Below are 27,536 nucleotides of genomic sequence, written 5' to 3'. Positions count from 1 at the left end.
CGGCAGAAACTTTGATTAAACACAGCTCTCAGGGACTTGTTTGTCGATATGACTGACCAGTGTGTCGCAGCATATTGCACAAACACAAGGATGAAAGGTTTTAACCTTTTCATGTCCAGGCAGATTGATCGAAAGCTGCAGTGTTGTGCGATGCACAAAATGTCAGGCTGCCGCTCCCTCCGCTTGCACACCCGCATTTGCTCCCGACAGCAGACACTTTCCTCTACCATCTCCATGTTCTCGCACCGCTCACAGGAACACCTAAAATGTCAACCCCAAATAATATGTTCACAATAATCTTGAAATGGTCAAGGAACTTGTAAAAATATCAGTGCAATACGTAGTAAACACGGCGGCGGCATGTTCACTGTTGTTTTCGGCGATCTTTTCCTAACTTTCGCCGTTTATTTCCTATTCTTTCGTGAAAATAACGTAACTAAACACAGATGAATGCAATGCCAGGCACTCGAAAACGGCAAAAACCCGAAGGTAATGATGGTGGTCCGCAAGAGCCAGATAAAAAACCAGAATAGCATCAAAACAAAGTGCATTACTGAGATGAGGATACAGTCATTGGCAGGGGATTGTCCAACACCCTGGGATGCAGGGCCAGCATCCATCTATCACATCATCATGTAGGAGTACATTCTAAAAGAGTTTTATTTTGATGGTAGTCAAAAAAGTGTCCAGTCCAAATGAACAAGCTGTATGTTCTGTGGAAAACCTCTACTTAATAATGAAAAGACAGTGACATGAACACAATTAGACTATGATGGCATCCTAAGAGCAAGTGCAGCTTGAGAAGAATTGCTAATTCTGTTGGTCAGAAGGTGCAAACTAAATGCGAAATATAATGTTCATATATTCCTGAAATGCATACTTTCAGCTTTGAGAGAGAAAATAAATCTATGTGAACACCATTTTGTATGCCTTAAAAATGATATACCCAATATGTATAACTTTGCATCACTATTTAACTTTGCTTCAATAGTGATACATGTTCAAGAGTTTAATATAATTATCCGTAAAATATACAATAATAAATAAATAAATACATATTTAAATAATTATACATAAAAATGCAAATATATATGAAAACAAGAGCAATCAGAGATTTCTGACGTCCACCAATCTGGATCCAGATCACCTCTAAAATTCACTGGAGTGTTCCATGGCCTCATATCTATCTGTGGTGCAACTTTGGTGAGAATCTAGGGCTCAACATAACCATTTGCCCGCTGGCCTGGTGCCGATTTGGCCCACTTTCGGGCCACTAAGGGCCAGTACAATTTATAAAATGATGGTCCGCTTGGGCCACTACAAAAACACGCAAAATTCAATTTATTTTACCATATTTTGCTGCGGCAAAGTCGAATTTCTTCACATCCCCGTGTCATCGAACTTCACCGAGTCCGCCATGTGTGTTTTGGTCTCACATCACGCTCCATGCTCCAGCAGAATCTCGTGCACATTGAAATGTATGTTGTCGATGCGTGGAGCGTGCGTTCGGCCGTTTCTGTCACCGGCCTTCGGCAATGTTCATTAGCATCTTTAAATGCGCGGGAAGCTGCAGGAAACGAAGACGAACAAGACGCATATCTATCAGAATGCTTTGAAATTTGAATTGAAATATGTTTAAACTACAACCACCCAAACCTGGACAACAACCAGGGAAGAGTTTTGCTAAAGGAACTGGCCAGAAGAGGAAGCTTAGTGATGATGAGTTAAGGGAGAGAGACAGGCTGTATGAAACAAACAAGAGGAAGAGAGGTTTTGTCCCAACCTGGCCACAGAAATGCCCATGGCTTGGTCATGACCAAGAGAAGAATGAGGTTTTCTGCCAAATCTGCAGGGCCTATCCGTCGTATGCTGACAAGTAAAGTATATGCTTGGTCCTGGTAGACCCTGGCTGTTTTGAAGCTAGTTTAAAAGTCTAACCAGCTTGCCTTTGTGGAAACCCCACGGTGACATTAGCAAAGGAGCCAAGCATAATTTTTTTTTTTCAATTTTTAGATCTATAACTCCAATTCAGACAAGGCATACTTTTTAGTTTTGATTATGGACCTATATCTGTATTTTACATTTCTGACTGTGAGTTAGCCAACTCTGAGGGTTGCTAAAAAAAAAATGCCCTCTAAATTTTATGGGAGTCACGTTTATTTTTTTACAATAAGAATACCCTCTGATAAATTCTATTGTTTTTACTTCATGGTCCATAGACTATTTTATTTTTTTCTGGATTGGTTTATATTATATAGGCAGTTTTATTTGCAGGATTTCAGGGTGGAATATCATGAACTCTCGCTTGCAAAACGATGGGCCAGTGCTCCTACACTGTGGGCCACTAACTTCTAAATTCTACTGGCCCTGTGGGCCAGTGGGGCAAATTAGTTTATGTCAAGCCCTGGAATCTGTAAAGTAGTTTTGATGTAATCCTTCAAAGCCTATATAAAGTGAAATCCTGATCCAGAATCTGGATCCGGATCACCTCCAAAAGTTAATGGAGTCTTCCATGGCGTAATTTCTATCTGTGGTGAAAAGTTCGTCAAACCCTGTGCAGTCATTTTGACGTAATCCTGCTAACAGACAGACAGTCAGACAGACAAATAAATAAATAAATGCCGATGATTTTATTACATCCTTGGCGGACGTAATTATACAAAAAGATAGCTGATATTGAAAGATACATATTTTTTCAGATGAAACTAGGGCTGAAATGATTAGTGGAGTAACTCGAATAATTTGATTACAAAAAATGTGAGAGGCAAATTCTGTGCCTCGAAGCTCTGTTTAATGTTGTAGTCCAGCTTTAAAACTCTACATAGCACAGAGTCAGCTCTATTAAGGGTTTTTAATGATATCTTCACAGCTAATGACTCTGGTGACCATGTAATTCTTGTTCTGTTGTTATAATTCTTGTTCTGCGGCCTTTGACACTGCACCATTGTGCATGAGCTGGACATGCCCCAACATGTCCTGGAAGGCTTCATCACGGCGTTGCTTTGCACCATGCAGCTCCACCGCGACGCGCGGAACTCCTCCGCACGTCTGTCTTAATGTGCAGAAAAAGTGCTGATGTCCACGTCTTTTCACAATTCCTGTGCTAGTCAGACGACATACCGGATCAAGACAGCGTCCGGTTTAGAAATGAATGGCACATTCCACTGTTACAGGAGTTTTTGTCATGGAAGGAGGAGCGGAATGGAATATGATGCCACAAGCTTGGTGCACCTATCTTTGGACAGTTTTGCCCATTCCTCTTTGCAGCGCTTATCAAGCTCCATCAGGTTGGATGTGGAGCGTCGGTGCAAAGTCATTTTCAGATCTCTCCAGAGATGTTTTATTGTATTGAGGTCTGGGCTCTGGCTGGGCCACTCAAGGACATTCACAGAGTTGTCCTGAAGCCACTCCTTTGATATCTTGGCTGTGCGTGTTTAGGGTTGTCCTGCTGAAAGATGAACCCTCGCCCCAGTCTGAGGTCAAGAGTGCTCTGGAGCAGGTTTTCATCCAGGACATCTCTGTACATTGCTGCATTCATCTTTCCCTCATTCCTGACTAGTCTCCAGTTCATGCTGCTGAAAAACATCTCTACACCATGATGCTGCCACCACCAGGCTTCACTGTAGGGATGGTGCCTGGTTTCCTCCAAACATGATGCCTGGCATTCACGCCAAAGAGTTAAATCTTTGTCTCATCAGACCACAGAATTTTGTTTCTCCTGGTCTGAGAGTCCTTCAGATGCCTTTTAACAAACTCCAGGTGGGCTACCATGTGCCTTTTACTAAGGAGTGGCTTCCTTCTGGCCACGCTTCCATACAGGCCTGATTGGTGGATTGCTGCAGAGATGGTTGTCCTTCTGGAAGGTTCTCCTCTCTCCACAGAGGAATGCTGGAGCTCTGACAGAGCCTCCCTGACTAAGGTCTTTCTCCTCCGATCTCTCAGTTTAGACTGGCAGCCAGCTCTAGGAAGAGTCCTGGTGGATCTGAACTTGTTCCATTTAAGGATGATGGAGGCCACTGCACTCTTTGGTATGTTCAAAGCAGCAAAAATGTTTCAGTGCCCTTCCCCAGATTTGTGCCTTGAGACAATCCTGTCTCAGAGGTCTACAGACAATTCCTTTGACTTCATGCTTGGTTTGTGCTCTGACTGTCAACTGTGGGACCTTATGTGTAGACAGGTGTGTGTCTTTACAAATCTTGTCCAATCAATTGGATCTACCCCTAGTGGAATCCAATTAAGCTGTAGAAACATCTCAAGAATGATCAGTGGAAACAGGATGCACCTGAGCTCAATTTTGGCATCATGGTAAAGGCTGTGAATACTGTACATGTGATTTAAGTCTTTTTTTTAAATTTTGAATAAATTTGCAAAAATTAAAAAAAAAAACTTTTTTCATTTTGTCATTATGGGGTATTGTGTGTAGAAGTTTGAGGGGGAAAAATGAATTTAATCCATTTTAAAATAAGGCTGTAACATTAACAAAATGTGGAAAAAGTGAAGTGCTGTGAATATTTCCTGGATGCACTGTACCTGTGTGCAGCCCTAAACCTCATCTGAATATGTTCAAAGAAAGTTATGGCACAGTAGAAATGAATAAAAATCCAGCTGAGTTCAAGTCTGTTTTCATGGCTAAGTTACACTTTTTTTTCTTTTTTTTTTAATCTTACTGTTTCTAAATCATATATGAAGCCTCCCAGCACATAACACAGATTCACTCTGTCTAAGCCTCATGTTGGTTCCACAGCTGAGTCACTGTTTGCTGGTTTGTTTGCAGCATTCCTCAAAAACTAAAGAAATGATCTGCACCACACTTGTAAGATGGGCTGGTCTACTCTGGAACATATTCTCTTAGACTTTGAGCTGGATATGTGTGTCGAGAGACAGACTAGGTTTTGAAAATAACTTTTCCTTGACGTTAAAATACACACACACACACACACACACACACACACACACACACACACACACACACACACACTTTTACTGGTCAGCGCACTGCAATAAACAGAACAAATGCATTTATGTTGCATGAGGTCAGTGAAAGTAGAGCAGCGCAGCACTCAGCCTTTCACATTGTTTCCATTCTGTGCTGCAGAGCACAGTGCCGCCCTTTGGCACATCAATCAGAGAAACCCCACCCACAGCATTTCAGTTGAGTTTAGAGAGACGAGGAAGACGTCTGACTTTCTGATTGACAGTTTCTCATACGCTGTCGTTTTACTTGTCAGCCCTCCACAGAAAAGTGCTCCACACTCATGCCGTTCCCACCATACCTAGAAACTGTTCCTACACACTGATGAACGTCAGTCAGTCACCACTTGATCACAGTCACAAGTCACTTGCAGGTTTTTTTTAAAATAAACTGTCCATAACATAACATAATAACCCCTGTGAAGAAACATTCAGCACGTCCAAGCAACCAGTCGTTCTGTGCAATAAATCCAATAAGGGCTGTGATGCTCCCAGGAGGTGGGCGGAGCTATCGCAGTTTCGAGATTCACAGTGCATGAGCTCAGTGGTAGTATTCAAAATAAAAGGATTTTGCATGTAAAGAAAACAGGCTTCTTCTCCAACAATTTGTTTACGGAGTCTTGGTGGTGTTGGTCATAATGCCACTGCGGCATCATCACACAGGGCGATCCTTTATGGTTTCATCACGGCAGGCTCGAGATGCACAGTGTGTGGGTGGAAAAGGACACAAGTGTTTTCAAACGTATTTTAATTTCTTTTTTTAAGTAAAAATAATTACTGCAGTATAACATTCACACTTGTAATCAATCATGAAGATTAGTTTTCAGAGTTTAAAGAGCAATACTCCGGCAACAGAATTACAATCAGAGTAAACCTTTAGTGGCAAACTAAAAGGGGGCCAGATTTTGCTGTCTTCAGAAAGCCTCGGTCCCACCGAATAATAAGCCATGAATGAGCCACGCATGGGTGTGTAGTGATTATTCAAAGAATGACCCAGATTTTCATCTATCACGTAAAAGCTTTTCTCCCCTCCATTTGTCATTATTGTCGTGTCCTCTTTGGGTTGCCAGCGATGAGACTGTGCTTTGTATATTTTGATGCCAGGTAAGCTGTGTAGATGCCTTTCAACAGTTTGTGGTTTGTGTGTTGTTAATTTGAGTCTTAATTAATGAGCCCCCTGTTATTACCATTTAATGAGCAACTAGAAAACCTTCAGAGTGCTGAGAGAACTCCGCTCAGTCCCACCAGTCCACCTCTGTGTGTAAATTGGTGGATGTTGGCTCTCTGAAGCCTTGATTAGATCCCTGTAAAAGTTATCCTGCATCTATAATTCAGAACCCAGCTGCAGAGTTCACTGAAGCTCTTGGTGGGGGTAACTAGTAGCAGTGCTTGTGCAGTGAGCCCTAAGGGCTGTTTCAATAATTCGTAGAGGTGCCTGTTTTCACAGGGGTGAAGAGTAGTTAGACAATTTGGCACCTCAGTCTCGTTTGAGGGCGGTGCTAACGGGGTAAAATGTGATGCATGAAACATAATTTCTATACTTCTGGGGAGAAAAACATGGCATTTTCTTTGAGTTTTTTGGGCAAATTACATGCAAACAAAGTGAAAATGCAAAGAAAAGGTGATGATGCGCTGGAAAGTGGACATGTGTTGCAGTGTTGCAAACCGAACAGTCCCACCCAAAAATTGGTCCACCCTGCCTTTGAAATGATGGATGCCGAGTGAACACAAGAGCAAGCAGCCTGTGTAGCCGCGTTTCTCTGATCACTTCCTCCATCTTTTATGATGAAATAATGCTGATTTTATGTGGAAATGATTGTTGTACAAAAGCTTCAGATATCTGTCACTGAGACAGATGATGACTGGGGTGCAGTTTGAAGCAGAAACGAGGTGAACTGCGGCTGGTGACGCATGCGCAGTGAAGGCAGGGCGGACCAGTTTTTGGGGGGGTGTTTGGTCTGCAACAGCGGTTTGTTTCTGACCCGGAGCACAAAAGCGTCGAGGCGGTTTTGCAGGCGAGAGAACAGAGCTGCTCTGGTTAGCTGTGTCAGCTGACACTTGCTGACATGACGTCTCCTAGCTGCCTCGTCTTCCCTTCTCCACTGGGAACTGGAAAAAAAAATACTTTTAACCACTGCTTTAGTGATTGCAGCCGAAAACAAAACAGCACACCATTTTTCCATGTTATGTTGTGTATGTAGGGTGTCTCAAAAAAATGTACCCAAAAGTACTCTGAAATAGAGCTGAAACAAGTAATCGAGTTAATCGATTAAAATCGAGTATTAAAATAGTTGTGAACTAATTTAAATCAAATCAAATCAATTTTATTTATATAGCGCCAAATCATAACAAACAGTTGCCCCAAGGCGCTTTATATAGTAAGGCAAAAGCCATACAATCATTACAGAAAAACCCCAACGGTCAAACGACCCCCTGTGAGCAAGCACTTGGCAACAGTGGGAAGGAAAAACTCCCTTTTAACAAGAAGAAACCTCCAGCAGAACCAGGCTCAGGGAGGGGCAGTCTTCTGCTGGGACTGGTTGGGGCTGAGGGGAGACATTTAGTCATCAATTAGTTGCTAAATAACTTTGTTTTACCGCAAATGTTTTGTTTCTTCCATATAATCAACCGAGCTTTGCTTTGAATCTTGAACCAGTGAAGGAGTGCTTCGAGCTGCTGCTTCGTTGGTTTAATTTGTTTTATTTTGCTTTATCTTAATTTTTCTGTGAGGAATATTTACCTTTTTTTATGTTAAACTGACCTGTTATGGTCTTCTGAAACAGTTGATAGATGTATTTTATGCTAACGCCGATGCTAACATGTTAGCATGTCTATGGCGTTTTCAATGTTAAATTTAGCATTAAGCTGCTGGCATTTCAGCATGTTTGTGCATTTGTTTTCTGTATAATAATTAATGGCTCAGCGTTTGTTGCCGTAAAAGAGTCAAATGTATTACAAATTATAATATTTTTAAATGTATTTTTATTTCTATATTAATAATAGCAACAATAATAATAGTAATAATAACTAATAATGCTACAATACAATTTTAGAGAAAGAGACATGAGTCACATGTGTCATTGTGAAAAGTTATACAGAGAATGTTGCACATATAATGAGTCAGGCTACAGTTTTTGATTTAGGTTTTATGGTTAACTGGTTATGCTAATTGCTCATCTGCAGCAACAAAATACCTCTTTTTTTCACCATATATTTTATAACATTTATATGTTTCAATGTTTTATGGCAACTCAGCACTTTGATAAAGCAATGCCATTTGAAATAATTATTTTTGTTCTTTATTATAAACTGTTTTATTCTTTATTATTTTATATTTCAACAGCCAAGGGACATTTGACGACTTGTTGATTTTCAAGTATTTTAAGTTTTCAAATAATGTTCTGTTGTTAAAGTGATGGAAGGAGCGAAAAATTGTTTCCCTGGCACATTTTAAAAAAATTCCCCGCTAATCCAATTAATCAATTAATCGTGTCGAAACCCCATCAGAGTCATCGATGATCCAAATAATCGTTTATTGCAGCCCTACTCTGAAATATGAATACCAGGAAATGATTTTACTGGGAAATAATGGTGTTTTTCTCATTTCAGGAATCCTAACATTTGTTCTGCAAGACATTAAATTCTAGGAAAAATGCTGCAGTTGAGCTGAATTCAGAGAACAAAAATGATCAAGTTCTGTGCAATGCATCCTAAGGGCTGACTTGCATCTCTTTCCATACAAAATTAAGTCTCAGTGCGAACTAACTCCCCAGCAAATGGCAAGGAGGCGTGTACAGAAAACTGGAGATGGATGATTTGTTTCTTAGGAAACTTCAGACAAGGAGATTACATTGGGCATGTGGTGTAAAAGATAAAGGCTTAAAACATCAAAAAGGAAAGACTCAACTAAAAACTGTGCACTTGGGAGAAAAATTACATGCTCTGTGAAGTCAAAATACTTTTGGGTACATTTTTTGAGACGCCCTATATTTTGCACAGTGGGAGCGGAGGTCCCCATAAGTGGTCAAATCCCACAATATCACACAGGGTGTGTGTGTGTGTTTTGGGGGGGGATTTCACTGTGACGGATGTTGCAGTTGTTAGGCGTCTGCTCCATTTCTGCCGGTCTCACACTGAAAGTTGAAGCCGTAAGTCTTTAGTCGTGTGTGTGGTCATAGTTAAGGTCTTGAGGTATTTAGGCAGGGAAAATAAGATGTCCAGTGGTGCTTCTGTTTGTTTGTTTGTTTGTTTTTTTGTGAAAACAAAAATATGCGTGTGATGGGCATTACAAGAAAAAGACATTAAAATTTCCTCAAAATTTATTTCAAAATTGTCTGAAAACTAACAGCAATTCATGATTGTGAAGTCCAGGTATAGAGGGGGAGCAGGCTCACTCATACACCGACTGCAGTCGAGAACAAATCGTGAGGCCCTTGGCAGCACTGGCCTCAGGGTTGTGAAAATTCCATGTGATGAATGTTACATCTGATTTATTAACATGACTTGCAGATAAAAAGACAGATTTTCTGAAAACCTTTATTGATTTGCTTAGGAAAAGATGAAATAATCCAGTTATTGATGATTTTGCATCACGTTACACTCTTTCATGCTTTTCTGGATTTAAAAGTTTTAGGAAATCTGAGAAAACTGTTTCCAGTCCTCCTACATGCCATGACATGTAATAAGAACATGTGTCAAACCAAAAATCAGATGTAAAAATGTAGCAAAAACTGTCAGTCAAGGTGAGGTGAGGAGACAGACAAAGAGTGATCTTCAAAACCCTTTATGATTGAAACGGTTAAGGATGGAGTCACCTTGCCCGGGTTGGGGAGACTGGGGCCTCCTCCTGGTGCCAGGCTGGGGGAAGCTCGCAGGCAGGCACCTGTGAGCTACCACCATCCTATCACCGAGGGACTTGGCCATGGATAGGGAAGTGTGGGATGAGCTGCTTGCTTTGCTGCCACCGCGACCCAGACCCGAATAAGCTGTTGAAAATGAATGAATGAATGAATTTGACAGTCAAAATTCATGTGGGAAAGGGATATTTCCTATTGAATTTCAACTTGTATTGTAAAATGGATGATTTTATAAACAAGTTGCACCCTTTTGCAGAATCTGTAACAGAAAATCATTTTTGCCTGGTCATTTCCCATTTTTCGTGGAGCTGCTCTGTGTGTGTAATACATATATTTCTTGTTATTGATTTTAGTGTACTGTTATTTGTGGATAAGCACTTTAAAATATATATTCTGACCAGAATTTACAAGACAAATAAATTATTGTTGTTGAACACTTGGACACCTGGCAGAGCGAAGGACATGGTGACAGATATTTACTCTTCTGCTTCAACCCATGATTATTTTTGCCATTTTGAATTGTGTAATTAAATTACAGAATTTCAGAAACTGTTTTACCCACTGGTGAAGGAGATGTCTAAGTAAAATGGTTGACTTTGTGCCGTGTGATCGACTGACGTCTTGTCCACCTCTCCTCACGCCCTCTGACTGCTGGGTTAGGCTCCAGCCCCCCCCCCCCCACAGTTAAGCCGGTATTGAAAATGAAAGAACTGTTGATTTCGATGTTGACGTCTGGGGAAAAACGGTGCTAATATTTATCTTCCTATTCCAGGTTCATTATCCAGATGTGGAGCGAGTGGAGTGGCTGAACAAGGTAAACGCAGAAAATAACACGTTAAGAAACTTGTCTGTCATCCCGCACACTTACTGCCAACCTCTGTGACCTTTGTTGTGTCGCTGAACTAAACCGCGCTTTCTTTCATTTTATGTCTGGTGCAAATAGTTGATTTGATGTGGCGATTGATCTGACGGATTTGGTTTCTTGGTTTTGAAACGGCTCAGCAATTCTCCGCCTACTTTTGCTCACTTAAAAATGTTGGACAACACCATCACCCGGCTTGTGTCCTGGGTGGCAACCACCTAGGTAAAGAAGCAGTCCATCCTTACCTCTCAAAGGTAGCCATCTGTCTGCTGCAGCCATGTGAAACATGGGTGTGTTCTTGGCTCCTCAACACCGAGACACCTGTGTGCTTGATCATGCACAGACAAACATACAACGTGGGCAAAAAAGTCAAAGCTGATGTTCTCTCACAATGCAAGTGATCCTCCTCCTTTGAGTCTCCCCAAGTATCCACCTTGTTTGATACACAGTCATTCTGCTGGTACCCAAAGATCCTCAAAGGCAACTTGTTACCAAATCCAAATCACCATATTATAGGACAGGAAGCACCAGGATCCGAAAGGCTTGGACCGTGATTCTCCCTCAAAAGTATCGACATTGCCAAATGCATCTGTCCAGTGACGTCATGTCTCCATAAACTCTTTCCAGCTATCTCCACATCTCAAAGGCCAAGGACTCTGAGATGTGAACATTGCTGCTGAGACCAGTGAATGTCTACAACTTTTTTTTTTTTTTTTATTCTTTTTATTGTATTTTACTAATAATGAACAAAAACAAGAGAACAAAAGAACAGCCCCCCTCCCCACTGCACCAGTAATTTACAATCAGACAACAACAACAACAACAAAAATACACATATACATATACTGATCTTCCATAGGACAGCAGACAGACCAAAGCAAAATAAATAAATAAATACACTAAATAATTATGAAAACAAATAAGTAAACAGGCAAATAGAAAGATGGGGGGGGGGGGGAAAGATAAAGTAAATAAATAAAAATCAACATTGAAGTCCTGGTTATTTCAAGAGTTCAATGAGACATCCTTCTTCTTGACAACAACACAAGAAAGATTCCGGTTACAACAACTGACACAACCCAACCATCAAACAATCAAAACAGGGTCCATTTCTCCAACTACCCTCAGGACTGGTTGTCAAATAGTTATAAATTTTTTTGAGTTGCCCTGTAGAGAGTAACGGATGCGTTCCAAGGTCAGATGATACATGAGATCGGCAACCCAATGTTTAAATGTGGGCTTAGATTTATCCTTCCATTTTGAAAGAATTAATCGTTTTGCCAACAGAGTTGCAAACGCAATCATTGTTTTACTCCCAGCATTTAGTCTCAGTTTGGGTGATGTCACCCCAAAGATTACAGTGACAGCAGATGGTTCAATGTGAGTTTTTGACACAAGTGAGAGGAACTTAAAGATTGATTTCCAAAATACAGTCAGCTTTGAGCAACTCCAGAACATATGGGTTAGATAGAGTGCCAGACTCTGAGCGGCAACGGTCGCATGTATCATCCAAATTATATTGTATTTGAGCAAGTTTGGCCTTAGACCAGTGTAAGCGATGGACTACTTTAAATTGAATAACCCTGTGTCTTTGACAAATTGTGGATAAGTGTATAGCATCAAGCGCATCTTGCCAGCCATCGGAGATTACTGTATTTAGTTCCTCTTCCCACTTAGATTTCAATACGTCCAAGGGTTTTAGATTATCTGAGCTAATTAGTGAGTATATTTTGCCAATAGTTTCTTTGAGCCAAGGGGACATCCTGAAGATTTTATCTGGTAGAGATTCTACTGGAAGTGATGGGAAGCATTTGAAATTAGTTGAAATAAGACTACGGAGCTGGAGATATCTAAAAAAAATGTGAGCGAGGAATACCGTACTGTGTTACTAAGTACTCAAAAGTCACAAAAGTACCATTCAGATACAGATTTTTAACCCTCTTTACTCCATTATCAACCCAGAGTTCAAAAGCTTTATCTGTAAGCGAGGGTTTGAACATATTATTCCTTACTAATGGAGCGTCTTTTAACATGTCTGTCAAAGAAAATGCACGACGAAACTGGTTCCATATTTTTATTGTATGTCTCTCTACTGGGTTATTACTGTATAGAGACAGAGGTTCTGGAGGGGGTAACTTTGAACATGCTATTGCATTTAGAGAGACAGGTAAACACGAAGCATGTTCGAGTTGTAATCACTTTGGACCGCAGTCACCCTGAGGTACATGAATCCAATGCAATACATTTTTTATATTAGCAGCCCAGTAGTAATACTGAAAATTGGGCAAGGACAGCCCACCAAGCGAATGGTGACGTCGTAATGTTTCTTTTTTTATTCTGGGGCTCTTTTTGTTCCAAATAAAAGTAGATATAAGCTTGTTAATTGAGGAAAAAAAAGATTTTGTTAGGAAAAGGGGGATACATTGGAAAAGAAACAAAAAACGTGGCATAACATTCATTTTCACAACATTTATTCTGCCTCCTAAAGAAAGTGGTATCAGATTCCAGCGATCCAGGTCTTTTTTTAGGCTATTCAAAAGCGGAAGAAAGTTTGCTTGGTACAGGTCTTTAAACCGCTGAGTCACCCATATACCTAAGTACTTAATTCTATACTGACTTATTCTGATTGGAAGAGATAATGAGTGGAGCGGAGCCAGCTGACAAGTAGAACCAACTGGCATGAGTTCACTTTTCTGCAAGTTTATTTTATAACCTGAACTTTTTCCATACGATTTAAGCAGTTCTAATGCTTTTGGTAAAGTTACAGCTGGGTCGTTTAGATACAAAAGCATATCATCAGTATATTGCGATACTCTGTTTTCAATGCCACCTCTTACCACTCCTTTTATATCATTACTACCACGAAGAGCTATGGCCAGAGGTTCTATTGTTAAAGCAAAAAGAAGGGGGGACAGAGGGCAGCCCTGTCTAGTGCCACGCTGGAGCTGAAAAAATTTTGAGATATTATTATTAGTACGAACTGCTGCCATAGGGGGTGAGTAAAGAATTTCAATCCAGTGGATAAACTTCTGTCCAAAGCCAATGCGACTCAAAGTGTAGAAAAGGTAGTCCCATTCCACCCGGTCAAATGCCTTTTCGGCGTCAAATGCAATTATCACCTCTGTTGACTTAGATGGAGTGGGGTCATAAAGAACATTTAAAAGCCTGCGTATGTTGGAAGATAATTGACGATTTTTAATAAATCCTGCCTGGTCGTCTGGGATTAACATCGGTATCATATTTTCCAGGCGTTGGGCAAGCATTTTTGCTAGACGTTTACTGTCTACGTTTAACAAAGAAATGGGTCGATAGGAGCTACACTCTAATGGGTTCTTATGCTTTTTAAGAATAAGAGTGATTGTTGCTTGGCGCATAGTCTGAGGAAGCTTGCCAGATATAAATGCTTCCTGGTACACAGACAGCAAAATTGGGGCTAGCTGCTTACTGAAGGTTTTAAAAAATTCACTGGAGAATCCATCGGGGCCTGGACTTTTGCCATTTTGCATAGAATTCACAGCTGAAATGAGTTCTGATTCTGTAAATGGCTTGTCTAAAGTGGCTGCTCCCTGCTCATCAATAGTTGGTACATTTAAATGATCAAAGAAAGACTTGAATAAACTTGGGTCTTTTAAGGACTCTGAAGTATATAATTTAGAGTAAAACTTGTAGAAGTTCTGATTAATTTGAGAATGATTTGTATGTTTTATATTAAATTCGCCTTTTATTTCAGGAATACACTGAGATGCAGTTTTTTGACGTAATTGCTGTGCGAGAATGCGACCGATCTTTTCACCATACTCATAGCTTTTATGTCGTGATCTGTTTATTAAATAAATGGTATGTTTGGTTGACAAAAGGTTAAATTCAGTTTGCAGCATTATTCGTTGCTTTAATAAGTTCTGCGAAGGGGCGTTAGCTATCTGTATGTCTAAATTTAGAATGTCTTCTGTTAGTCTCTTTAGGTTTTTATGATGCTCTTTATTTTTTGGGCACAGTATGATATAATTTGTCCTCGCATGTAAGCTTTCAATGTTTCCCATACTGTCGAGATTGACATACCTGGTGTTCTGTTATATTCCAAAAATGATGTTATTTCAGATGAGATCAATTCTACGAAATCATCTGCAAGCCATTGATTATTCAGGCGCCAGGGGTGGTAAGAGGCTTGCGAAACAGGTATTTCTAATGTGAAAGACAATGGGGCATGATATGAGATAACAATTGCGTTATAATCACATTGGGTAATGAGGGGTATAAGGTTCTTATCTATAAAAAATAGTCTATTCGTGAATATGTTTTATGAACAGCAGAAAAAAAGGAGTATGACCTAGATGTAAGGTTTAGAAAACGCCAGGCATCGCAAATACCAAATGTACGAAGAAAGAGTTGAACTACCTGAGCAGCTTTAGTTAAGTGTAAAGTGTTGGTTGAGCTGCGGTCCAAAGTGGAAAGACAACAGTTGAAATCTCCTGCTAATATAAGATGTGATGGGAGTCCATATCAGGCAGCTGTGAAAAAAATTGGCAAAAAATGAATGATCGTCCCAGTTAGGTGCATAGAGGTTTGCTAAAATGACAGGTGTTTCATATAACTTTCCTGTAACTATAACAAATCTACCGTGGGAATCTGTTATGGTTTTAGACAGGGTAAATGGGATATTTTTATGAATTAGGATGGCTGTGCCTCTGGATTTGCTATTAAAACTGGAGTGAAATGATTGTCCTATCCACCCTCCCTGTAGTCTGGAATGATCTGCTATAAGCAAGTGTGTTTCCTGGAGGAAAGCAATATTTACATTAAGCCTGTTAAGATGAGTAAGTACCTTCTTATATTTCACAGGATGATTTAAGGATTTAACATTCCATTTTATAAGGTTAACTTGGCAACCCAAAGCGCTTTTCTTCATCTGACCTTTATCAACCATGTTCAATCTTTAGTGAAATAGTATAAAGTCATGCTTTGGCAAGAAGACACAGATTTCAGAAAAAAAAAAAGAAAAAACAAGAAAAATACATATTTTGGTACTGGTGCAGTTACAACCCTCCCTTTATCACCAATTCTAAGAACGTGGTGAAACCCAAACCCTACATGTTTAAATCCACACATATGTGCTTATTCCTGGGGACTCCAAGCACGGTACTCCACCAAACATCACCTTTAAAAGGTGTTCAATATGTCCATGTACATGAATAACTATAGCCCAACAGGTGCAAACATATTCAAGAATAAGTTTTTAGTAATATAATAGCTTTTGCCTTATTATATTGGTAGCCAATGTTTTTTTTTTTTGGAAAAGAAATGTCCACTTACTCACTCACCACTGACCATAAAATGAAAACAAAACTAGTCTTCCTCTGTAGTCGCAGCATCTGTGGCAATAATGTTCTTCTGAACAAAGGCCATCGCGGTCTTTGGATCTAAAAAGACTTTTTCGGTCCCGTTGTATGAGATGCGGAACTTCGCAGGGTGGAAGACTCCATATCGGACTCCAGTTCGACCCTTCAGCAGCTGCTTCACATCGTTGAAAGCGGATCTTGCCCGGGCCATGCTGGGAGGATAATCCGGGAAGATAGAGATAGATGCCTGGCGAAATTTGAGAGCGCCGCCTGTCTGACGTTGAAACTGTGGGGTACGGTATGACCAGTCAATCAAAACCTCCCGGTCCATGTTGAAAGCTTCTTTTAGGAGCCGCGTGACAGAAGACGGGGACGATTCGTTCTCCTCCGGGACGTTCAGTATACGAATATTTGAGCGTCTCATCCTTACTTCCATGTCAATACACTTCTCTTGCAAATGTTTCACCTCGGTCTTGAGAGTGTTGATCGTGGACTACAGGTTCACTACGTCGTTGGAGCACATTGTCAGGCTTTGCTCCATGTCTGTAACTTTTCCTCTCACCGAGTCCAGGTCAGAGCGCAGCAATGCTATGTTACAGACGACTTCGGTTTTCACAGCTTTTATCTCATTTTTCATTTCCTCAAATTGGGTAGTCAGCATACCTCTCAGCTCCGAATTGAGTAACTCCGAAATATCTCCTCTTATTGCTGCGAGGATTTCTGCCTTAACGTCAGCCATGGTTTCTGTTTCGCCTTATTAGTCTGTGCGGCCTCGGAGTTAGCTTTAGCCGCTGCTCGGGTTGACTTTCCTTTAGGTTTGTAAGCAAAGTTACGCAGGTCGGTTGCCATCAGTCTCAAAAAAAACATGCACAAGCGACTAAATCATCGAGCTTGCACCTGTTTGAGATTAAGTCAGCACCAAAAAGAAATTTAATAAAAAGGTTCGGTGGAGCTCCCCAAAACGCGTCTTACTCCATTGGCTGCTTGCTAGCGCCCCCCACGAATGTCTACAACTTTGACACTTTTGTTGCGAACAGATACTTCTGAGGGCCGAGTCCAGGAAGTCGTTGAAAGCCTCGATTTTAATGTTCATTCAGGAGAACTCATGCCTCCACTCAGCTCGAACAGTTCTTGATGTGTGTGTTTAGCTCTTTTGAGTACATAAAGGATATTCTGTGACGATGGAGATGGTTCCTCTCTGAATATGTATTGCAAACCACAGGGTAGTGATATTTTGCCAAATCCACACAAAGTTGTTCATGTTCATTAATCTAAATTTTCCAGATTTATATTTTTTTTATTCGTTGGGATCAGTATTTTCCTTTCCTTGAGACGTAAGTCCTATAAAGGCCTTGGGGAGTCTATGACACCCCCTGGACGGGATGCCAATCCAACACAGGTTACCTCCCAGCTGAGGCTAGTAGCCATATACAGCTCTGTGGATAGAGACACTGTAGGTTAAGTGTCTTATCCAAGGACACAGACAGGTAGCTTGCTTGCTTTTCTCATAACAATCTGGATGGACACCCTGGGTCACAGCACTACAGAAAGTCATCACTTTGGACCTGGACCTGAACAAAAAATGTCCCCACATGTCCACCACATGTTCTGACACTTTTGAGTAGTCCTGCTAACACAAACACACATTCAGATGTAGCACAACCTTGTGAGGTAGTACAAAAATGTTTCAGTGTGCCAGTATTTTATTTTATTTTTTTTTGCCCTATGTACCCCTTTTCTACCCTCACCTCCTGATTTGCGCCACATTAAACCTGATCAGGTAGCAGAGGCAGGCATGTGCATATAAATATAGGATCTGTAGCTGGAGCTTGGCTGGACCTCAACCCTCCCTGTGGACCAACATGATGAGGATATGGAAAGAGCATCTCGACTTCCAGGCACACTCTATAAAGACAAATGGTTTTTGGATTGGTGAAACCTGAGGCGGTGACGTTTTCTCTCGCTGTATTTGTCTGTGATGGTTGTGTGGAGTCAAACCAGATCTGACTGGATGAGCACTATAAAGAGATGTTTTATAAGCCAAATGCACCGTGTTCTGAAGTGGCAGTAAAATGTGGTGAGTGAATAAACGTACAGATGAGTCCATCTCCTCCAGTTTGTTCATCCATCTTATAAATCGCCAGAATGAAAGGGCACATACGTTATGATAAACTCATTCATATCTGGTGAACGTTTCACCAGATCAATCCAAAACGTAATGTATTCCAAAGATATGTTTGCCACTTGCTGGACAGTCAGTGGATGTTTGATTGATGGTGGATTAGGAGCAGGTGTGGTTGTCAGTGAGCATTAAGTTTTGGTAGGAATGTTTCCCTGCTGTTACAACACGGTTTAAGTATCTCAGAACTGTTCCACCAAGCAATCACCATCCTTCTGTCTTTGACTTTTCCTCAGACGGTGAAGCAGATGTGGCCGTTCATCTGCCAGTTTGTGGAAAAAGTTTTCAGAGACACGATCGAGCCGGCGGTGCAGGGCGCCAACCCGTACCTCAGCTCCTTCTGCTTCACCAAGATTGACATGGGGAACAAGGTAACAATGAAAATATTAGATCGGCCAACCACAACTTTGGCCAGCAGTTAACAATTAATCCATTATTAAGTGGCTATTAATTTAACATTCAACTATTCTGATTATCAATGACTTATTGTGAGTCAATTAAAAAAAATCTCTTTTGCAGCTTCTTAAATGTCAATAATTTCTGGTGTCTGTGCTCCTGTCCTGCGGTAAACTGAATATAACTGGGTTGTAGAAAAAATAACACAGCTAAAGGCATCATCCTGGGCTCTGGAAGACGTTGGTCAATGTTTTTCAAAATTTTGTGACATATGGACCAAGCAAGTAATTGATGAATTGAGAAAAAAAACTTCAACCTCCCACCAGCTCTGTTGGCTCTAGTTCCAACTACAAACTCTCAAAGGAGCACCAGTGTTGTGTGGGCCGCTGAAGAGGAGGTACTGCTGGCCCACCACCACCAGAGGGCGCCCTGCCTGGAGTGCGGGCTCCAGGCACCAGAGGGCGCCGCCGCCTCACGGGAGCAGCCTCGGTGACAGCTGTCACCCATCACCTGAGACAGCTGACGGCAATCATCAGTGGGGTATATCAGCAGGACGGCATCTCCACCTCATTGCCGAGATATCATTTTTACCGGAGAGGTAACGTATTGACGCTAACAGAGTGTATCTTTTTTGGATTGAGCTAGTTGTTTGGATTACTGTTCCAACGAGAGGTGGAGGTAACTTTCCTGCTGTTCGGAGTCCTGGGTGCAAACGCGCCCCCATCTGACTGTACTTTGTTTCCCCGCCAGCAGTACCAGGTCCGACACGCGGAGGCAGTGGCCACCTGGGAGTTCGGGACTTGGCTGCTCCAGTATTCCCGGGGTCCTGTGGCGGAGGAAGCCGTGTGGTTCCGGTCTTACCTTGGAGAGGCGTCTCCTATCTTCGAGCCTGCCCACACGACACTTTTGTGAATTGACTGTTGTCCATTTCTGTGATTGGTTGTATTCGTTGTGCACATTCACAACAGTAAAACGTTGTTATTTGACTTACTCCATTGTCCGTTAATTTGCGCCCCCTGTTGTGGGTCCGTGTTCCTACACTTTCCCAACAGGATATCTCGGCCAGCGTCATGGATCCCGAGGGGCGTCAACCGGCTGTTGAACGGCCAATGGAAGAACAAGGCGCACAGGCGTCCGCAGGAGGGGTAATCGGTGAGTTGCAGCGGATCCTCACCGCTTTCACGACTCGGTTAGATTTGATGACCGAGCAGAACGTCCTCCTGAACCGCAGGGTGGAGGCTCTCGCCGCGCAGGTGGAAGCGCGCCCTCCGGGCACCGCTGCGGCTCTCCCTCCCGTAGAACCTGTGCGTAACAACGACGTTCCACTGGTTGTCCAACGACCCCTCCCACCTTCCCCTGAAGCATACATAAGCCCCCCAGAGCCGTACGGAGGCTGTGTGGAGACGTGCGCGGATTTTCTTATGCAGTGTTCGCTCGTCTTCGCACAGCGTCCCGTCATGTACGCGACTGACGCTAGCAAAGTAGCTTATGTGATAAATCTGCTTCGTGGTGAGGCACGCGCTTGGGCTACAGCGCTCTGGGAGCAAAGTTCACGGCTCCTTCTGACATATGATGGGTTTGTGAGGGAGCTCAGAACGGTGTTCGATCACCCTAATAGAGGAGAGACCGCTTCAGCCGTGCTGCTGTCAATGAGACAGGGGCGCCGGAGCGCAGCTGCCTATGCAGTCGACTTCCGCATCGCGGCTGCGAGGTCCGGCTGGAATAGCGCTGCCCTCCGCGCCGCCTTCGTAAACGGACTGTCATTGGTCCTCAAGGAGCACCTGGTGGCTAAGGACGAACCGCGGGATTTAGATGGGCTTATCGATCTTGTTATACGTTTAGACAATCGGTTAAATGAGCGCCGTCGGGAACGAGACGAAGGGCGTGGCCAGGCACGCGTCGTCCCTCTCCCTTCCGGTTCCGACCGCGTTCCGCCCTCCCCACGCTCCACGGCCCCTGCGCTCCGTGCGGTTACAGCCCCCCCTGCTGACGAAGCTATGGACACGAGTAGGGCAACATTTAGGGCACCGGTCACACAAAGGAGGCTGGCCCGCGGGGCGTGTTTTGTTTGTGGCTCGATTGAGCATCAAGTAAGGGACTGCCCCGAGCGGTTAAAACACCAACGCCCGCCCCTAGAAACTGGGCTAGGGGTGGGCCGAGACGTTCACGTGGGACACACCCACATCGCCACACGACTCCCAGTTACAATCCTTTATGAGGATTTAACCCTGAAGGCCCCAGCACTGGTGGACACTGGCTCAGAAGGGAATTTGCTAGATAGCAAATGGGCTAGGGAGATAGGGCTCCCTCTGGTGGCGCTTACCTCGCCTGTGCAGGTACGGGCGCTAGATGGCTCCCTACTCCCTCCAATAACTCACAAGACACCACCAGTAACTCTGGTGGTGTCGGGGAATCACCGGGAGGAAATCGAGTTTTTCGTGACTCCTGCCACCTCCCGTGTGATTTTAGGTTTTCCCTGGATGTTGAAACACAATCCCCGGATCGATTGGCCGTCCGGGGTAGTGGTTCAGTGGAGCGAGACCTGCCATCGGGTATGTTTAGGTTCCTCGGTTCCTCCCGGTTCCCAGGCCAGGGAGGAGGTCAGAGCCCCGCCCAATCTAGGGACGGTGCCGGTGCAGTACCATGACCTTGCGGAGGTGTTCAGCAAGGATCTGGCACTCACCCTTCCCCCGCACCGCCCGTATGATTGTGCCATTGATTTGGTTCCAGGTGTTGAGTTCCCGTCCAGTAGGCTGTACAACCTCTCACGACCTGAACGCGAATCAATGGAGACCTACATCCGGGACTCTTTGGCTGCCGGGTTGATCCGGAATTCCACCTCCCCGATGGGTGCGGGTTTCTTTTTTGTGGGGAAAAAGGATGGCGGATTACGTCCATGCATCGATTACAGGGGGCTGAACGAAATCACGGTTCGTAACCGATACCCCTTACCCTTGTTGGATTCGGTGTTCACGCCCCTGCATGGAGCCAAGATATTCACCAAGCTTGATCTTAGGAATGCGTATCACCTGGTTCGGATCCGGAAGGGAGACGAGTGGAAGACGGCATTTAACACCCCGTTAGGTCATTTTGAGTACCTGGTCATGCCGTTCGGTCTTACAAATGCTCCTGCGACGTTCCAAGCATTGGTTAATGATGTCTTGCGGGACTTCCTGCACCGATTCGTCTTCGTGTATTTAGACAACATACTCATCTTTTCTCCGGATCCTGAGACCCATGTCCGACATGTACGTCAGGTCCTGCAGCGGTTATTGGAGAACCGGCTGTTTGTTAAGGGCGAGAAGTGTGAGTTTCACCGCACCTCTTTGTCCTTCCTGGGGTTCATCATCTCCCCCAACTCCGTCGCTCCTGATCCGACCAAGGTTGCGGCGGTGAGAGACTGGCCCCAACCCACAAGCCGTAGGAAGCTGCAACAGTTCCTCGGCTTTGCGAATTTCTACAGGAGGTTTATTAAGGGCTACAGTCAGGTTGTTAGCCCCCTGACAGCCCTGACCTCACCAAAAGTCCCCTTCACCTGGTCGGATCGTTGCGATGCCGCGTTCAAGGAGTTGAAACGGCGCTTCTCGTCTGCACCCGTTCTGGTGCAGCCCGATCCTAGTCGCCAGTTAGTGGTTGAAGTGGACGCCTCGGACTCAGGGATAGGAGCTGTGCTGTCCCAGAGTGGGAAGACCAATAAGGTCCTTCACCCGTGTGCCTATTTTTCCCGCAGGTTGACCCCGGCTGAACGGAACTATGACGTCGGCAACCGAGAACTCCTTGCGGTGAAAGAGGCTCTTGAAGAGTGGAGACATCTGTTGGAGGGAACGTCCGTGCCATTCACGGTTTTCACTGACCACCGGAACCTGGAATATATCAGGACCGCCAAGCGGCTGAATCCCAGGCAAGCCCGCTGGTCACTGTTCTTCGGCTGTTTTGACTTCCGCATCACCTACCGGCCCAGGACCAAGAACCAGAAGTCGGATGCCTTGTCCCGGGTACACGAAGACGAGGTCAAAACGGAGTTGTCGGATCCACCGGAACCCATCATCCCGGAGTCCACTATCGTGGCCACCCTCACCTGGGACGTAGAGAGAACCGTCCGGGAGGCCCTGGCACGAAGCCCGGACCCCGGGACTGGACCAAAGAACAGACTTTACGTCCCACCAGAGGCAAGGGCTGCAGTCCTGGACTTCTGTCACGGCTCTAAGCTCTCCTGTCATCCAGGGGTGCGAAGAACCGTGGCAGTTGTCCGGCAGCGCTTCTGGTGGGCGTCCCTGGAGGCCGACGTCCGGGACTATATCCAGGCCTGTACCACCTGCGCCAGGGGCAAGGCCGTGCCTCATCGCCCCTGGTCCCACATCGGCCTGGATTTTGTCACGGGCCTCCCGCTGTCCCAGGGAAACACCGTCATCCTCACGATAGTGGACCGATTCTCCAAGGCGGCCCACTTCGTGGCCCTCCCGAAGCTCCCAACGGCCCAGGAGACAGCGGACCTCCTGGTCCACCACGTCGTCCGCCTGCATGGAATACCATCAGACATCGTCTCCGATCGCGGTCCCCAGTTCTCCTTGCATGTCTGGAGGAGCTTTTGCCGGGAACTGGGGGCCACGGTCAGTCTCTCATCCGGGTATCACCCCCAGACCAACGGGCAAGCAGAGCGGGCCAATCAAGAAATGGAGCAAACGCTACGTTGTGTGACAGCCGCGCACCCGGCGGCCTGGAGTACTCATCTGGCCTGGATTGAGTACGCCCACAACAGTCAAGTGTCATCAGCCACCGGCCTCTCCCCCTTTGAGGTGTGTTTGGGGTATCAGCCCCCATTATTCCCGGTGGTTGAGGGAGAGGTCGGTGTGCCCTCGGTCCAGGCCCACCTGCGGAAGTGCCGTCGGGTGTGGCGTGCCGCCCGTTCTGCTTTGTTGAGGGCCCGGATGAGGGCGAAGACCCATGCAGACCGGCGGCGGACCCCGGCCCCTACGTATCGCCCCGGGCAGGAAGTGTGGTTGTCCACCAAGGACATTCCACTGCAAGTGGCCTCCCCAAAACTGCAAGACAGGTACATAGGTCCGTTTAAGATTCTCAAGGTCATCAATCCCGCCGCAGTGAGGCTTCGGCTTCCAGCCTCACTGCGGATCCATCCAGTATTCCATGTGTCCAAAATCGAGCCCCATCACACCTCGCCCCTCTGTACACCCGGTCCGGCGCCACCTCCTGCCCGGATCATCGATGGCGAGCCGGCTTGGACAGTGCGCCGGTTGTTGGACGTCCGACGGATGGGCCGGGGCTTTCAATATCTGGTGGACTGGGAGGGGTACGGCCCTGAAGAACGCTCCTGGGTGAAGAGGAGCTTCATCCTGGACCCGGCCCTCCTGGCCGACTTCTACCGTCGCCACCCGGACAAGCCCGGTCGGGCGCCAGGAGGCGCCCGTTGAGGGGGGGGTCCTGTTGTGTGGGCCGCTGAAGAGGAGGTACTGCTGGCCCACCACCACCAGAGGGCGCCCTGCCTGGAGTGCGGGCTCCAGGCACCAGAGGGCGCCGCCGCCTCACGGGAGCAGCCTCGGTGACAGCTGTCACCCATCACCTGAGACAGCTGACGGCAATCATCAGTGGGGTATATCAGCAGGACGGCATCTCCACCTCATTGCAGAGATATCGTTTTTACCGGAGAGGTAACGTATTGACGCTAACAGAGTGTATCTTTTTTGGATTGAGCTAGTTGTTTGGATTACTGTTCCAACGAGAGGTGGAGGTAACTTTCCTGCTGTTCGGAGTCCTGGGTGCAAACGCGCCCCCATCTGACTGTACTTTGTTTCCTCGCCAGCAGTACCAGGTCCGACACGCGGAGGCAGTGGCCACCTGGGAGTTCGGGACTTGGCGGCTCCAGTATTCCCGGGGTCCTGTGGCGGAGGAAGCCGTGTGGTTCCGGTCTTACCTTGGAGAGGCGTCTCCTATCTTCGAGCCTGCCCACACGACACTTTTGTGAATTGACTGTTGTCCATTTCTGTGATTGGTTGTATTCGTTGTGCACATTCACAACAGTAAAACGTTGTTATTTGACTTACTCCATTGTCCGTTCATTTGCGCCCCCTGTTGTGGGTCCGTGTTCCTACACTTTCCCAACAACCAGATCAACATCGGCGGAACAGCTCCAAGTCCCTTCTTATAAAAACACCTATGGACAAAGATCATTCTTCTACATCTACACTAAGGTGTGGAATGATATCCCTCTGGGCACTAGATCAATCAGCTCAGAGATACTATTTAAAAAAACTTAGAGACGATTTAATGAATAGTTACTCGTGTAACCACCGACCTACCTTTCCTACTTGACTGATCACTTTATGAATGTGTGCTGTACATGTTAGGTCTATTGGCCAAATGATTGAATGAAATGTTTGTTTGTGTGTAAAACAGGAACCTGCTGTAACTCAGTGTTACTGAGTCAGGCCTGGGGTAATGTGCAGTTGTGCTTTTTAACCTTTTTCTGTATAAATAAATAAATGAAATGAAATGAAATCACTTAACTGATAAGAAAATCATTGTTGCAGCCCGAGATGAAATATATGTTTGATACATCCAGTCCTCTTTATGGCTGACTCAGAGACACTAATTTATGCTTTTGTTTCATTCAGAATTGATTATTCCAGTTTCTTATTTCCTGGGTTCTGTATACTAGTACACTGTATCTTTAAATGGCTCAAAATGCAGCTGCTGGAATTCTCACTAGGGCTTGGAGATTAGTCTAGTATTAGGCCTGTACATGTGACATTTTTCTTTAGGGTTGTGTAGTTAGTGTGGCCAACTTCTTATCCCGCAGAATTGGTGGAGCCTTAAGTACCTTCTCATGCGTGGGCGCAATTTGGTGGGGGATAGGGGGGACATGTCCCCCCCACCTTTTCAACAAACCATATTCTGTCCCCCCCCCCCCCCTCTGACATATATGTGTGTACTTGAAACATGCTATGCCAGTCTTATGTGCAAACCGTGTCAGTCTTATGTGCAAAACCATGTCAGAATAGTATCTTTGTTTCTGCAAGTTTGTATTTTTAGCAGCATTGACTTGTTTACAACACCTGTTTCGTGTTTGTCCCATTTGGAATTTTCTGGGACTGCATTTGCCCAGATTTGAAACCAAAAAATAGTTGCCTCTAGGGGCTAGTGTCTACACATAAGTATCAATGGACCATATGCTAATTTACTAAATTCTGAAAGTTAGAAAAGGAAATCAGAAAAGCTATCTGGGACCTCAGAAAGCCCATCTGCAATTATTGCTTGATCTCCAAAATCAGTCTATGCAAGCAAAATTAAGTTCAGTATGAGTGTTGTCATTAGTGCCACTTCGAAAATTAAATTCATGACAAGTAATTTATCCTAAACTTGTGATCTGTTGTTTTTTCAAACTTATGCAAAAACAAATCTTGAGGAAAAAAAATACAGTATGCGATAGTTAATTATTAAGAGCCTGTTCTTTCATATTTATGAATACAATTTACCACATTGTAGTTGTTTTTTAAAATGAAAACTCAACCTATCATTCTTTTTGAGTTCTACACATGTGGTGATACCTTATTTATACCAGGATGTTAATAAAATCAATGCTGGCTATTCTCAGAATAAAGTACTTATATCCACAGTTTCAAATTGCATAAGTCAAATGGTGTCCACTTTATGGTCTTCTCAATACATTAAAATTACTGATCTGGATGCTCAGAATGCATCTGAGCTTATCTAGAAACCGTTGGCTTCTGGGGGCCTAAAGCAACCCCTGGCCTATGGGGTTCGGCCCTGCGGGCCTCGCACTTTATCCCCCCCAATTTCTAGTTCTAAATTACGCCCTTGTTCTCATGCTTTGCATTCTCAACATGTAGGCTTAAAACGAAGTCAGTAGGCTACAAAATTTTATCAAACTTTGTCCCTTTCTCTGAAATAATTTGACTGCTGATGTTAGACACTCAGCTTCTCTTCAGTCTTTTAAAACACATTTTAGAGTATTATTTTCAGGTCAGCTAAAGCTTTCCACAGCAGAACCAATAAATAAAGTCCACAGTAACCTGGTAGTTAGAATGTGCACACCCCCTTTTTATTTTTACAGCTTGCTAACTGCTAACCTTCACTATTGATATTACCAGGAACATTGTAGGTCAGATTTGGCATGTGTCAAAGTAGTATTTTCCAAATCATGTGGGTATGCCATAAATAAAAAGAAATTCTCAGATTAGCTGCAGATTAGTTTGTGGCTTTTGTTTAAGTAAACTTGGTTTTTGTGTCTGCAGCCTGTCAGAGTGAACGGGGTGAAAGTTTACACAGAGAATGTGGACCAGAGGCAGGTCATTATGGATCTGCAGATCAGGTAATCACATTCACAAACTCTTTTATTGACTTTTCTGGCACAGTGACCAAGATGTCATTTCCTAAAACGAAAATTAAAAAAGGAAAAAAAATTGAGTTTGTGTTGGCTACAAACTGCTTCTACACAAAATTAAGGGCCCCTTCACACATATGAAGCAGGAATTGTATGCAATACGTGTAAAATCGTAGCTGTCTCCAACACCTCTTACACCTGTTGCTACAACTATTTGCGCACACCAGCGGCTGAAAGACAGTGTGCACTGTGAGAGCCCATCGAACCCTCTCGCAGCAGGTGTCGGCCAAATTCCAGGTGACACACACTGTTTTAAGACAGTCATTGTAGCGCAATGTTAAAGTTTCCGTCTGGTAATCAGAGCTTACAGGTTTGAATCCCGTGAGTGGCATTTATTTTTTAATTTAACCAGGGTTATTTAATGGCGGGGTTCTGTATTGCATCCCCTTTTATTTATTATTTATATCAACCCAGTGATATTCACTAATTATACAGCTGGTTTTTATCTTATTTTTCTCCACATCAGTAGCGTGATGTGGTGCACCATGTCCCAGCTGCTTGCACTGTGTTCCTGCTC

At 44.1% G+C, this 27,536-nt stretch overlaps 1 protein-coding gene and 1 long non-coding RNA gene across 2 annotated transcripts in view; one reads left to right on the top strand and one right to left on the bottom strand.

Moving 5' to 3' along the window:
* esyt2a (extended synaptotagmin-like protein 2a) overlaps positions 1-27,536 on the top strand; it is a 186,687-nt gene that overhangs the window by 7,928 nt on the left and 151,223 nt on the right. The window contains exons 3-5 of the mRNA XM_034182715.1: positions 10,600-10,641; positions 18,441-18,575; positions 26,871-26,947. Coding sequence (XP_034038606.1) covers positions 10,600-10,641; positions 18,441-18,575; positions 26,871-26,947 — 254 coding nt within the window. The remainder of the gene's footprint in view (positions 1-10,599; positions 10,642-18,440; positions 18,576-26,870; positions 26,948-27,536) is intronic.
* On the bottom strand, positions 9,886-27,274 carry LOC117521421. Its single transcript, XR_004563936.1, has 4 exons — positions 27,262-27,274; positions 16,034-16,041; positions 10,457-10,461; positions 9,886-9,956 (listed from the first exon to the last, which is right to left on the bottom strand). It is a non-coding gene; the product is annotated as an uncharacterized LOC117521421 (long non-coding RNA).

Source organism: Thalassophryne amazonica, chromosome 12 (genome assembly GCF_902500255.1).
Source record: "Thalassophryne amazonica chromosome 12, fThaAma1.1, whole genome shotgun sequence".
In the NCBI taxonomy this organism is placed as follows: Eukaryota; Metazoa; Chordata; class Actinopteri; order Batrachoidiformes; family Batrachoididae; genus Thalassophryne; species Thalassophryne amazonica.
Note: the sequence above shows the minus strand (reverse complement) of the source record. Positions and strands in the feature narration are given on the sequence as shown.